Source organism: Megascapheus bottae, chromosome 22, assembly GCF_031878675.1.
Source record: "Megascapheus bottae isolate mThoBot1 chromosome 22, mThoBot2.hap1, whole genome shotgun sequence".
Taxonomy (NCBI): Eukaryota; Metazoa; Chordata; class Mammalia; order Rodentia; family Geomyidae; genus Megascapheus; species Megascapheus bottae.
Window position 1 is genome coordinate 11,104,558 of NC_143530.1, and position 14,138 is coordinate 11,118,695.

General features: G+C 52.8%; 1 protein-coding gene across 1 annotated transcript; it reads right to left on the reverse strand.

Moving 5' to 3' along the window:
* Positions 1 to 31: 31 nt before the first annotated feature.
* Positions 32 to 9,116, reverse strand: Pi16 (peptidase inhibitor 16). The gene is made up of 6 exons (XM_090355765.1): positions 8,658 to 9,116; positions 4,648 to 4,869; positions 2,833 to 2,942; positions 2,447 to 2,547; positions 1,146 to 1,757; positions 32 to 933 (listed from the first exon to the last, which is right to left on the reverse strand). The coding sequence occupies exons 1-6, from the start codon at positions 8,811 to 8,813 to the stop codon at positions 833 to 835; spliced, it is 1,302 nt and encodes a 433-aa protein (XP_090211891.1). The 5' UTR covers positions 8,814 to 9,116; the 3' UTR covers positions 32 to 832.
* Between the last annotated feature and the right edge of the window lie 5,022 nt (positions 9,117 to 14,138).

Consider the following 14,138-nt stretch of genomic DNA (forward strand, 5'->3'; position numbering starts at 1 on the left):
CTCTTTGGCCTCCTGCAAGCTCTCAGACAAGCTTTATTCAGGAGTTTATTCAGGGAGCCCTACCCCCTCTCTGCTCTCCACTCATAGAACCCCATTTGGGCGGGGCTTGTTCTTCATCTGCCCCTTACGGCCCCCCTCCTCGCTTGTGCAGGCACTTGGAGAGCTCAAGCTGCAGACACTGCCCAAACAGAGCGCCCAGAAAGGTCTTCATGCACGACTGGGCTAGGCCTGTGCAGTCCTGGCAGCGGCCCCTGGCTGGCAGCCAGCAGGTGTCACGGAGGAGACCGAAACCTGGAAGTCTTGCCCTTCCAGAGGCTGGTAGCCAGGAAATGCACTGTTTGGGAGCTAGAAATGGTAGGGGGGACCTGACAGTTGGGTAGCTGCTCCCTTCACCCTGGGAAAGCAGGAGGCCCCCTGAGGACAGCTCTTCTGGGCTCAGGTAGCTCAAAGAAGAAGCCAGGAGTCTGGAAGGATGCCAGGAGCTCTTGGAGAGTCCAAGATTGTCTGGCCCTAGGAGAGTAGGCCTGAGGCCACAGGCCATTGGAGATCAGGAGCACTGCTCAGAGCCATCTGTGGCTCCTGAGAGGCAGGCCTCCCAGAAGAGGGGGAACCCTGGGACTGTACCACAGGGACCCCATAGAAGCTCCTAAGGGGATAGGAATGCTGGCCTGGAGTCTGTCCAGTAGATGGGGTGAGATGGGGGGGAGGGGGAGGCTGCTGGGCCACAGAGCAGGACCTGCCTTAGAAGCTGTGGCCTGTAATTTGGAGGAAGACAATCCAGGGTGGGGATGAGGCCCTGCTCCTCCACTGGGCTTTGCCTTTGGTGCCCCACTCAGAAAATGGAAGCCAACAGCAGGGGAAGAAACAGCAGCACGAGGAGAGGGCCCCAGGTGTGACTTGAGCTCCGCCTTGTCTGTTCAGGCTCATCGGTCCCTGTGGGAAGAAAGAAGCCAGGCAGGCCTTAGCCTGGAGACAGCTGTGCCTAATCTCTCACCCACCTCACCATGCAAGGCCGTTAGGCAGCAGCCAGGGAGGAAGCGTCTTCTCAGAGGACCATTCCCGGCATGCCCCGACCACCGATGCTGGGAGAGGATGCTGCCATTCTGGAGCCAGGAGGGAAGAACGTAGGGAGCCACAGGCCTTACCTGGCAGCGATGACTGCAGGGCCAGGGTCTGCCCACCCAAGGCATTAGCCAAGGCTGAGGCGTTGGAATTGGGCAAGGACTTGGAGGAAGTGTGGTCCACAGTGGCCTGCAGTTCACCTGGATTGCCCTGGGCTGGAAACACTGAGGCCTCCGTGGAAGGAGGCAGATTCATCTCTTTCTCAGCCTTCTCAGGGTTGTGTGGGAGGGGCTCTTCTGTCTCTGTGGGGAGCATCTTGGGGTACGGAGATACCGCTGGGCTCATAGAGGGTATGCTTGTCTTGCTGGCTCCTTCGTCCACAGATTTGGGGACAGGAACATGGGTTGATTGGGGAAAGATAACTAGTCCTTCATCTGAGGAAAGCGGGCTCAGGGTTGCAAAACCAGAAGGGACCTCCGAGGCTGGGAAAGACTGAACCTCTGTTGCCATGGAGAAGGGCACCTCCGTTGCTAAGGAAGGTGGGACGACCGTCATTGCTGGGGAGCTTGAGACCTCTGTTACCAATGAAGACGGACTCCCTGTGGCTGCTGTTGGAATACTGGTTTTCTTAGAGCCTGATGCTTCCATTTCCAGGTGAGGCAAATCCTGCGTCTCTTCTGGGACCCTGTTGGGTTCTGATAGGTAGGCAAGGCCTGGCATTAGTGCTGCAAGTGGAACCCCCATTCTTCATCCCACTCCAGTCTAGATGACTCAGCAGCCTGGGCGGCTCTCCAGCATGCAGGTCTCCCGATGGCAAGTATTACTTTTCTTTTTTTCTGGTCGGTTTTGACTTGAACTCTTGGCCTGAGCACTGTCCCTGAGCTCTTCAGCCCAAGGCTACTGCCTTGAACCACAGCACCACTTCCGGTTTTCTGATGGCTAATTGGAGGTAAGAGTCTCACGTTCTTTAATGCCCAGGCTGGCTTTGAACCTCGATCCTCAGATCTTAGTCTCCTGAGTAGCTAGGATTACAGGAGTGAGCCTGGCTTAACTGTTACTTCTTCATGGATACAGTTGCTCCTGCATCCAGCTTTCTCGGGAGCTCCTCCAGGTTTCTGCTTCCACAGGTGCATGACTCGCCCCCTGTACAACAGGCCCCACCCACCCAAAGCATAGAGCACGCCCATTCCATGTTCCTGAGCCCAGCAACTGCCCCATATTGGCAAAAGGTTGACATCTGATAGGGCACCAAAGTGGCCAGATAGGGAGGGAAGGGCTCTCCAAGCCCCCCCCCACTTCAACATACACAGTGTATGGGGGTCCAGAGATCCTCAGACAACCCAGTCAGTGTCACCCCACCAACCCCCGCGCCCTGTGCTCTCACCGGTCAAATCCGTGCAGAGTGAGTTCTTGCATTCATAGCCAGCAGGGCATTGGGAGCATGGAGTCCCCTCCTGGTAGGGCCGCTGCCCCTTCACGTTCCCCCTGCATGGGTGAGGCTGGCACTGGAGGCACGGTCGGTCATCCATCCCCTTTCAACCCGGCCCCCATCCCCACGCACCTGTCTGCTTGCCCCTCGGCTGCTCCCGCCCGCTCATAATTGGTTAGGTGGCCTGGGGCTCCCCTGGGCCCCTGGCTAGTGAAGTCAGACCCTCAGTCAGTCAGTTCCCTCATAGCTCACTGGCAGACACAGACCCCAGATGACCCCCAGCCACACAATTCCTTCAATTGTCCCAATCCTGCCACCCCCCGCTCTCCCCCAGCACTTACGGGGGCTCATAGTTGCACACCAATAAATGGATGTTCGTATCCTCAACTCCCTGGAGTGTCTCACAGAAGTGGGAACCACAGCCAATCCTCTCTGTCTTGCTCCAGACCACCTGAAGGAGGGCAAGTCCAGGTGCTGAGGCAGGAAGAGAGTGACTCCCCATTTCCCCATACACCAACCGTCTATGGGTGGAACAAGGAGCCATCCACAGACCCAAGTTCCTGAAGGCACACTGAGAGGGAGGTGGGGAGTGTGGCTCTAAACCGTTTCACCAAGCCCTCCCTCCCAGGCCTGTGTATTCTTCCTGTAGGCCCCTTGCATTTTAAACAAGGAACAGAGGCAAAGCAATAAATCTCAAATGGTAGAATCTTAGGCATAAACCAGAAGAGTCTAAGCAAGAAAGCAAAGGAAGTTACTTTGAAAATGGAATCTGCTCTGTACCACAAGTCTTCCTGTTTCTGGGTCTGGGTCTCCTAGCTGCTGGAATGAACTCTTGTCTTAATCAAACTCAAACAACCTTTGTGCACTGCCAGCTTCCCCTCACGGTTTCCAGGCAGAGTTTGCCCAAGAGTCATGCTATTTAAATCTGCTATCTCTGACCCTGCAGTGCACAATGGACTTGCCTTCCAGAAAAATTTGAGTCGATGGGGACAGGCCCTTCAGATGGGTGTGCATCAAGGAGGGAAGGCCGTGTTTTAGAAGGAAGTGGGTAGGGAGGGTGTTGTAAAGATTAGCACTAAAAATACCATCCTGAGAAGCTCAGAAAAGTAGAATAGGAGTGTGGGTGATTGCTTTCTTTTTGTTGTGTTATGTTAACGTTTGTACAACAATTACTTGGGAAGAGGAAAAAAATTCAGTTACCACAGTTAACTGATTTACACACACATACAATTTCAAAATGCAGCAAGAACCCAGTGATAAGCAAAAAGGGACTGAGACACAAAATGCTATCAGAAGACCCTCAAGACATTAATTCAATGACAAAGTATTGTTCGCTTATACATAGCTTTTATTAAGCCTTTATGGGTGATTCATGCTTGTGATTTTAGCTTCTCAGGAGGCTGAAATCTGAGGACTGAAGTTTAAAGCCAGCTTAGGCAGGAAAGTCTATGGGATTTTTTTTTTTTAATCTCCAGTGAATCACCAAAAAACCAGAACTGGAGCTGTGGCTCCAGTAGTAGATTGCCAGCCTTAAGTGAAAAAGCTGAGCTCAAGCCCCAGTACAGACACAGAATAAAACAAAAACCCCACAAGATCTACTTTCGTTTTGTCAGTCCAGGTTAGAAGCATGGTGATACACCCCTGTAATCCCAGCAATATGGGAGGCATGGGTACTAGGCTAGGACCTGGTCTGAGGCCAGCCAGACAAAATGCAAGACCCTACCTGAAAAAATGGCTGGGGACAAGAATTGCTTTCAAATCCTCACCTCCCCCAAACCCAAAAGCAGCAAATTAGACATCATGATACATATGGAAAGATCAACTGAGAGAACAGACACATTACAGACACCTGCTGGTGGCCACCAGCCCTGGACAACAGGTGTGGGGAGGGGCGCAGGACAGCATAGCACCCTGACAGGGTGGCTAGGAGGGTCACCAATGGAAACACAGGCTGAAAGACTCCTGCTTCCTCCTCTCAGCGGGTGGGTTGGGTTTTCCTAAGCTTTGGTGCTTTGTATCTTCTGAGTGAGGTGGAAGCAGACCTCTTGGGTGGAGGTCTTGTGTGCTAGGCCTAGTTTCTTGCAGGGCACAGCCGGGAGGTCCGGAGGCCCCCACGGAGCCCCACCTGCGCCCAAGGCCCCTGCCCCTCTCCGCACCTGTGTGTAGTGGCCGCACACCTGGCCCTCCTCGCAGGCGCCGGCGCTCAGGTTGTAGTGTTGGCGCTCCTGGTGCCACTCTTCCACGGCCAGCGGCACGTCCATGCCCTCGTCCGTGATGCCGAACAGGTTCTCCCCGCGCCGCCCGCGCTCCTTGTTGTGGCCCCACACGCACTTCTCCGCGTAGGCCTTGGCGAAGGCAGCCAGCTCCTCGTCCCATCTCTGTGGGGTGCAGGGGGGGAGCAGGGCGGGGGGCTGAGTGGAGGTGCCCACCGTCTGTGGGGGTCACAGAGGAAGGTCCAGGGGGCCCCAGGAGGGCAAACCTGCCTACCCGCAGCGCTGAAGGAGGGCACTCCTGGCCACAGCTGGTGTCTGCGCCCCAGGGCTTCAATCACCCCGGGTGTGAGCCTTTGTGAGCCTGGCAGGGGGGTGGAAGGTTGACTGACACCGTGTTTGTGTGCATTAGTAACACTCTAAGGAAAGCGGGGTCATAGCCACCTCTCCAGTGAGATGGCGGAGGCAGGGGGGGACCTGGGGGGTTCACTTTGTCCATTTCCCTCCATCAGTCTAACTGGGGGCTTGTACCCCTCCCCATGCCTTTGCCTGCCAGCTGCCCTTTCTAAGTGTTCTTAGGTTGTCTGCCCCACAACCTTTTCCCCAAGAAAACAGATTAGCCAGGTGCTCATGGCGCCTGCCTATAACCCTAGCTACTATAGACCAAGAACTGAATAGCTATCCGCCTGCACAGAGAAGTTATTCTAAGACTCTTATTTCCAGTTAATGACCATACAGCCGGAAGTGAAGGCATGGCTCAAGTGGTTGAGGGCCAACCTTGAGGGAAAATACCAAGTGAGATTGTGATGCTCTGAGTTCAAGCCCAGTACCAGCACTAAAAAAAAAAAGAGGGGGGGAGGAGTTTGGCCTAGTGGTAGTGTGTTTGCCTTGCATGCACAAAGACCCAGGTTTGATTCCTTGGTACCACATACATAGAAAAAAGCCAGAAGTGATGCTGTGGCTCAAGTGATAGAGCTCTAACCTTGAGAAAGTCCAAGGACAGTGCTCAGGCCCTGAGCTCAAGCCCAGGACTGGCAAAAAAAAAAAAAAAGAAAGAAAGCATTTGGTAAGAATAGAAATTACAGCAGAGGTTGGGTGCCAGTGGCTCACCCTGTAATCCTAGCTACTCAGGAGGCTGAGGTCTGAGAATTGTGGTTCAAAGCCAGCCCAGGCACAAAATCTTCAATTAACCACCAGAAAACAGGAAGTGGCCCTGTGGCTCAAGTGGTAGAGCGTTAGCCTTGAGCTAGGCTAGTGCTCTACCACTTGAGCTGAAAGCTCAGGGACAATGCTGAGGCCTAGAGTTCAAGCTCCATGACCAACAAGGAGGAAGAGAAGGAGGAGGAGGGGGAGGAGGAGGAGGTGGAGGAGGAAGAAGAGGAGGAGGAGGGGGAGGTGGTGATGGAGGAAAGAAAAAGAAAGAGAAAAAAAGAAAGAAAGAAAGAAAGAAAGAAAGAAAGAAAGAAAGAAAGAAAGAAATTACAGCAGAGAAAACCTAGGAAATGAAGTATGTGGGTGTGATTTAACTTGCTGCCTGCTATTGAGAGTCTTGGTAACCCAATGCTGTCTAAGTGCCAATGGTGATTTTCATGGGAGGGGATGCCTCAGATGGAAGCCTGGGAGGGAGCCTTTTGGGTCAGAAGATCTCTGAGGCTCTGTGTCCCTTCCATGGCCGACAGACAGAGTGTGGGTGGGAAGACAATTAATGAGGCGTCTGACCCAAAGGACTGAGGAGAAAGGCCTGGATCCCATTAAACTTTGTCTTAGGCCTCTCCTGGAATGGCTGGCCTGCTGCACTCAGGCCCCACCCTGTGGCTTTGAGAGCCAGGCAGGCCCGAAAGCAGTGGGTTTTGATGACCCTGGGGGAGGGAACGGGGAGGATTCAGCCACATCCATTCACCATCCACTAGTGGCTTTCAGGGAGCAGCTGCTGAAGGCATGATGAGAGCACTGGACTCGAATCTCCCACTGCTGTGGCCTCACTGAGTCCCTTTCCCTCTGGGCATTTGTGTCCCGAATCACTTGGATGATGGGAGGTGGGGCAGGTGCAGGAAGCTGGGGTTGAGGACGGTGCCAGGATGACCTGCGGGGCTCCAGGCTAGCCTGTAAGCTTCTTGGAGAAAGACACTAATGCACCTTGGGATCTGCCATGGGCGCCTAATGTGTTTGTCAAATACCCAACGACTGAGACAAGTCCTGCGTAGAAGAGGCTTCCTGCTGTCATTCCTCTTCTCCCCACGTGCTGGGAACCCGCCATTACTCGCGGCTTGTTGAGGGTTCTCAGTGAGTGGTCCAGGGCCCCTGTGGAATGGTAAGAACCTCCACAGCAACCTGCACTGGCCACGTGGTCACCATCTGGAAGGAAGTCTATCCATCCTTCATCCATTCAGGCTGGGACAGTGGCAGGAACCACATGCTCCTAAAGTCACCGCCTACCTGGGCTCCATGGCATAGGCAGCACTGAGGGCCCGGGGGCCGCGAGGAGCCTGAGCCAAGGCTAGAAGGTGAGGTATTAGCCAGGGCGAGGTGGGACTGGCATCCAGAGCCCAAGGCACGCAGGGCCAAAGGAGTGGGCTGGAGGGCATCAGGGACTGGCAGATAGGGAAACTGAGGCCCCACAGTCCCTCCCAGGCCTCAGTGCTGGAGTTGGCAGTAGCAGCATCTGGTCTCCTGGTTTGTCATCTGCAGTAGCTGGTTGCCCACGCTAATGGGGCTGTGAATGGTGGCAGTGACGCATGTGTGTCCCATATGTCACCTTGTCTGAGCCACTGTGCAGGGGGTGGTGGAACCCAACTTTCAGTCTAGAAACAGAGCTCTTTGGAGAGCACGGGGTCCGTCCAGAGTCACAAAGTCACAGAGCTGAGCTTAGAACTGAGGGCTGGGGACCAGGGCTCACGCTGTGTTCCCCAAGTGAGACTCTGTTGTCAGACACCAGTGACAGGTTACTGGCCACTGCCCACCAGCCTCTCAGGCCACCTGCGGGGAGTGGCTGGGGACAAGGGCTCTTCAAACCTGTGGGAGGACAGGCAGGGAGGGGACCCTCACTTCATCTCCTTTACTTCTGTCTCAGCTCACACATGGCCTGCCCCAACCCCGCCATCAAATAGCAATCCCTTCCTGACAGACGTCCCCTCCACCCCACATCGGGCTGTCATCCTCTGCATGAGCATGCCACATCTAGATGCTTCTCTCTCACTTAGAAATAGCGTATTTATGTTTATATGTTTTGAGATCTTACCAGCCCTGCGCAATATAACATTTGCAGGAGTCTATGTACACGAAGGGCTCGTTATGACTGAGTTCTGCAGATGAGCTACTGAGTCCACCAAGTAACAGGACATTCCCCTAGGTCACAGGACTCGCCAGTCATGGAGACAGAACTGCGGGAGTCCAGAGCCTTCTCTGATTCATGTTCTCGCCCACCCATCCAGCTGCCCTCTTTCTTTTTTTCTTTTTTTTTTTTTGGCCAGTCCTGGGCTTGAGCTCAGGGCCTGAGCACTGTCCTTGGACTTTCTCAAGGCTAGAGCTCTACCACTTGAGCCTCAGCACCACTTTCAGCTTTTTTCTATGCATGTGGTTCCAAAGAATCGAACCCGGGTCTTCGTGCATGCTAGGCAAGCGCTCTACCACTAGGCCAAACTCCCGGCTCCAGCTGCCCTCTTTCTTTCTCATCCCCTTGTAGGGGCCTCTGAAAAACCATCTTCACACAGCTTTTGCCCCTCTTGGGGCCACCTGTGTTTCAGGTGCAGGTGTGGGGTCCTTAGGATGAGAATCCTGTGCCAGCTCTTGAGCTCAAGTGAGCGGGTCTGGGCCCCACTTTCCTCATCTGGATAATGGGGCTGCTTGTGGAGCCTTGTGAGTTAAATGTCACTGGCTAGAGGGAGCAGTGTGAAGCAGCTCGGCCCAGGCCAGCCCTGCCCCCGCAGCCCCCGCCACCCACTCACTAGCCCACTCACCATCTGCAGCATGTTGGAGGCGGGCGGGGTCACTTGAGCGCGATAGCGGTTGTGCAGTTCCACCAAGGCCAACTTCTCATCCTTCCTGAGGGCTGCAGTGGTCCCCAGCAGCAGCAGCGGCAGCAGCAGGGCCTGGAGGCTGCAGGAAGCGTGCATGGCGGCCAGCCCTCTCTGCCTCTCCTGTCCAGGGGTCTCGCTGCAGGATTTAAACTCCTTCCCACACAAGCACCACCCTGGCTGGGGTGGGGCGCAGGGGCCGTGTCTGGAGGCCCTGCCCGGTTCACACAATGTCTCAGGGTGGGCTGGGTGCCTTGGGCCTTGACCAGAGCTGAATCCACTCGCCTGGAGTCCTTGGCAACAGTCTTCTTTCCCTCGGTAAGAGGGGTTCAGGCCAAGAGCTGTGCACAGAGACTCAGGGGCAAAATGCCAGGAGCATCTGCAGAGCCATGGCGTGGCACCCAGGCCCCAACCCTGAGCAACAAGGACAGGAAAGGGAAGTGGTTCTCCCAGAACTGAAGCTCTTGGTGGTTTTGAAATGACAGGAGACCAGATCGATTTGGATAAAAGTTGAAACAGGTCATAGAAATCTAATAAATGTAGGTGAAGCAGGTCTGAAGCCTGGTCCTGCCCATGGCTATTGGGGTTTGTGGGGGAACTGAGTCGGTGATGGTGACAGACCCCACTACCTCATGGGGCTACTGGGAGGTCATATGGATGTGTGCAAGGGGTCCAGCATCCCCCCATCTTGTGAACACACTTGCTGAATGTGTCCATAGGAAATTGGGTGCTATGAATATGCTAGTCTCCTCCTCCTCCTCCCTCTCCTCCTCGTCCTCCTCCTCCTCCTCCTCCTCTTCCTCTCTCAATCAGGTTTCCCTACATAGTCGAGGTCAGCTTTTTGAACTTGAGATCCTCTTGCCCTCCAGCTTCCCCAGAGCTGGAATTACAGGAGTGTACCATCACCCCACCCCCAGGGGTTTTGAAGGCTTTGTCTTAAGGACTTGATGGGTGGATTTGAAAGCACTGACTGTCCCACAGATTCATGCTTTTCTTGAGGCTTTAAGTTTAGGGATGAATGTAAGTTTTGAACTCACTTGTGTTTAAGAAGGTATGGAATTGAGAGCCAGGCAGATCCATTGGTTTTATTTAGGACTTTTTTTTTTTGCCAGTCCTGGGGCTTGAACTCAGGGACTGTGCACTACACCTTGGGCTTTCTCAAGGCCGGCACTTGAGCTACAGCACCACTTTTTTTTTTTTTTTTTTTTTTTTTTTTTTTTTTGCTATTTCTGTGTATGTGGTCCAGAGAAATGGAACCCAGGGCTTTGCACATGCTAGGTAAGCACTCTACCACTAGGCCATTCTCCCAGCCTCTACTGGCTTTAAAGACGACTCAAAAGCAAATTAAAGTTTGAAGAGCTGAGTGTCCCACAGTGCTTAGCTGGGACACATTTTCCTGATTCTTGGAGTTGCTTCTTGCCCCCTGTCTTTGCTTCCTGTGCCGCTGAGCTACACCGTCGCCCCCATCATCCCATCTGCCCCAACTCATCCAGTCAGTCCCAACACTTCTGGTCAGCGTGCCGTGAACTGAAGTTGACAGGGGTCCTCAGAAGCCCTTTCTGAGGGGGTTTCAGCACCACTCTCCATCCAGCCTTCCCCTGAGATTGAATCGTGGGTGTGGGAGGTATTTCTGGCAGGGGTGCCATGGTGAGGCATGCAAAAGTCAAAACTACCAGCCAGGCGCCGGTGGCTCATAACTATAATCCTAGCTACTCAGGAGGCTGAGATCTGAGGGTAGGGGTTCAACGTCAGCCCAGGTGTGAAAGCCCATGTGACCCTTATTTCCAATTGACCACCAGAAAACTGGAAATGGTGCTATGGCTCAAGTAGTAAAGCACTAGCCTTGAGCTGAAGAGCTCAGGGACAGTGCCCAGGTCCACAGTTCAAGCCCCATGACAGAAAAAAAAAAAAAAGAACCACAAACAACAAACTATTGCTAAAAAGAAATTAGAGGGCTGGGAGTTTGGCCTAGTGGTTAAAGTGCTTGCCTAGCATGCATGAAGACCCAGGTTCGAATCCTCGGTACCACATATAGAAAAAAGCCGGAAGTGGTGCTGTGGCTCAAATGGTAGAGCTCTAGCTTTGAGAAAGTCCAAGAACCGTGCTCAGGCCCTGAGCTCAAGCCCAGGACTGGCAAAAAAAAAAAAATAGACACAAATATGTAAGGAGACAGCTGGGAGTGTGGCCTAGTGGTAGAGCACTCGTCTAGCATGCACGAAGCCCTGAGTTTGATTCCTCTGTACCTCATACACAGAAAAAGCTATGGCACTATGGCTCAAGTAGCAGAGCATAGCCTTGAGCAAAAACCATCCAAGCACAGTGCTCAAGCCCTGAGTTCAAGCCCCAGGACAGGAGGAGGAAGAGGAGAAGGAGGAGGAGAAGGAGAAAGAAGAAGAAGACAACACATTTTCTGGCTGGTCAGATCATTTGGCATGTGTAAAATCTGAGGAATTGTTGGGCAGTGTCAAGGTACCTGATAAATGCTAGATATTTTGAACAAGCAAGGGGTGCCAGGTACATCAGAAAAGGTAGAATGGGGTCTGCTGTCATTCAGGTTTGGGGTGCCTGGCTGCCGAATAAGATGGCTGATGCATGCAACCAGCGTGCATGCCTGAGGCCGCCAGGAATGCCCCATCCCAAAGAGAAGTGGGCTGCCTTGCCAACTGAACTCTAAGTAGACCCAGCTCTTCACAGCTGGAGTCAGAGGGTCCTGCTCTGAGATGTCAAGTTCAGCCAACATGCCCAGCCCCAGATTTTTGTTTTTTAAGAAGATAAAATATAGGAGACAGTTAGGAAAACACTGCTTCCTGAGTAGGACAGAGTGGAGGGTGTGGGAATTCAAGATCAGCTGGGAAAGGAGAGACTTCGTTGTTTACCAGGAAGTAGACTCCATGGTGGTGTAAGAAAAATGATGTGGGGGCTGGGAATATGGCTTAGTGGTAGAGTGCTTGCCTAGCATACTTGAAACCCTGGGTTTGATTCCCTAGAGCCACATAAACAGAAGAAGCCAGAAGTGGCGCTGTGGCTCACGTGGTAGAGTGCTAGCCTTAAACAAAAGAAGCTCAGGGTCAGTGCTCAAGTCCCGAGTTCAAGCCCTAGGACTGGGAAAGAAAGAAAGAAAGAAAGAAAGAAAGAAAGAAAGAAAGAAAGAAAGAAAGAAAGAAAGAAAGAAAGAAAGAAAGAAAAAAAGGAAGGAAGGAAGAAAGGAAGGAAGGAAGGAAGGAAGGAAGGAAGGAAGGAAGGAAGGAAGGAAGGGAAAGAAAGAAAAAAGGAATCAGTCTCACTTATGTATTTATATAAAACCACATGTACATATAAAAGAAACTACACAAATAACTATGAACATACAAAAAAAATGACAGCTCAAGTCCCCATTGGTTAAATGGCCTGTGGTCTTGGTGGTAGCTGGAGGCGAGCCAACAGGGGCTTGCAGTTCTCCACTGAGACCAGGGGAGGCGCCATGATGAGGGCATCTGGACACAGTCCTGTGTGGCCTGTGAGGGGCAAAGGAATCTAGAGTCTCATTTGATTTCTGGGCACAGTGCATGTATGGGGTGGGTGTTACCAGGAGGACTGAGATTTGAGAACTGGTAGGAAGCCAGAGGAAGGACAGAGGCTATGAATGCGCAAGTGTAGAACATTAGAAAAGGCAATGCCATCAGAGGCAACGCGTCTCTGGTAAGAGGCCCATGGCAGAGCCTGGGCTTTTCCTGGGCTGCGCTTGTGAGCAGCATGAATTAGAAGAGGAAGAGTGGGGGGAGGGAAATGGGGACAAAAACAGAAGAAGGGGTATCAATGTGTGAGAAGTAATGCACCTACTATCTGGCGAATGTAACTGTAATCCCTCTATACATTACTTCCATAATAAAAGAAGAGGAAAAGAGAGGGTGCTGGTGGCTCATGCCTGTAATCCTGGCCACTCAGGAGGTTGAGATCTGAGTATCACAATTCTGAGCATCACAGTTTGAAGCTTCCGGCAGTTTCCGGCAGGAAAGTCCCCTTGAGACTCTTCTCCAATTAGCCAGAAACCAGAAGTGCTGTGACTCAAAGCGATAGAGCATTAGCTTTGAGGCCAAAAGTTCAGGGACGGTGCCCTGGGCCAACAACAACAACAAAGAGGAGAGGAGAAAATGGAAGGTCAGATGACATGCCATCAAGAACAGGAAAGTGTGTATCAACCAACATGAGCACTTCGAATCGCAAACCCCCCCAAACTTTCAGGTAACATTGTCCAAAAAGAAAGATACTCTCTACCTCCCTGACTTATGTTAACGGTAACCCCTCTGTGCTTCGAAAACAGTAAAAACTTTCATCATCTAAAACATGCATTTCCTGCATGGCATAATCCTTGCAAGTTTGTAGCACATTGGACATTCTGTGCCGCTGGGCCAGCATCTGCCTTCCTCTGCTCACCTGCGCCATTCAGCCCTTCTACTCACCTGTCTGGGCCCAGGCTCCTGCTCATTAATGGCAGGGAAAGGCTGGGCATCGAGTCCCTGCCTTGTCTGTGCCTTTCCAGTCTTTCTTTCCCCTACGGTAGGCTCCCGTGGCCTTTCCACAGGTGAGAAGAAGGGAGGGAGGGAGGCCACAGGCAGAACTGTGGAAAAAAGTGGGGAGGGAGAGCTGTCTGTGACGAGACGGTCCTCTGGGAACCCGGATGTCTATGATTCCTGCCACCAATCCCTGTGAATGGTCCAGAATTTGTCTTTATCTAGTGTTCACAGGCCTGTAGCTGGAGGGGCCAGACATGGCTGCTCTGTAAACAAAGATGCCTGCCTAAGCCAGCACATGTCCAGCTCCCCTATTTCTTTCCTCTCTCTCTCTCTCTCTCTCTCTCTCTCTCTCTCTCTCTCTCTCTCTCTCTCTCTCTCTCTCATCCTGGGGCTTGAACACAGGGCCTGGGCACCGTCCTTGGACACTTTTTGCTCAAAACTAGCACCCTGCCACTTGAACCACAGTGCCACTTCCGGCTTTTTCTGTGTATGTGGTACTGAGGAATCGAACCCAGGGCTTTGTGCACGCTACCACTAGGCCAAACTCCTGGCTCAAGCTCCTCAATTTTTGCTTGAAACTCAAAACCCCAGCAGGGTTCCATCCTCTTCACGGTGCTGGCAGCTGTGAGTGGACTGACAGGCACTGATGGAAGTAGGAGGGTCTCTGCCAGCCCCATCACAGATCCGGGCCTCTGCTGGTTATGTAACTGTCCTCTGTCTGGGAAAGAAAAAAGAAAAAAGTCTGGACATTTCCCGGTTTCCAGAGAGGGGGAAATGACGGATGTAGTTAGCTCTAATGCTTAAATTATGCAGGGCAGGGAAGCCAGACTCAGAGGTGCCTGGACAGCAGACCAGCTGGAAGAAGGGTTCCCCCGCAGGCCAGCACCTATGCCACAGTGCCCGGGAGAGCATGTCATGTGCTTTGGTGGGA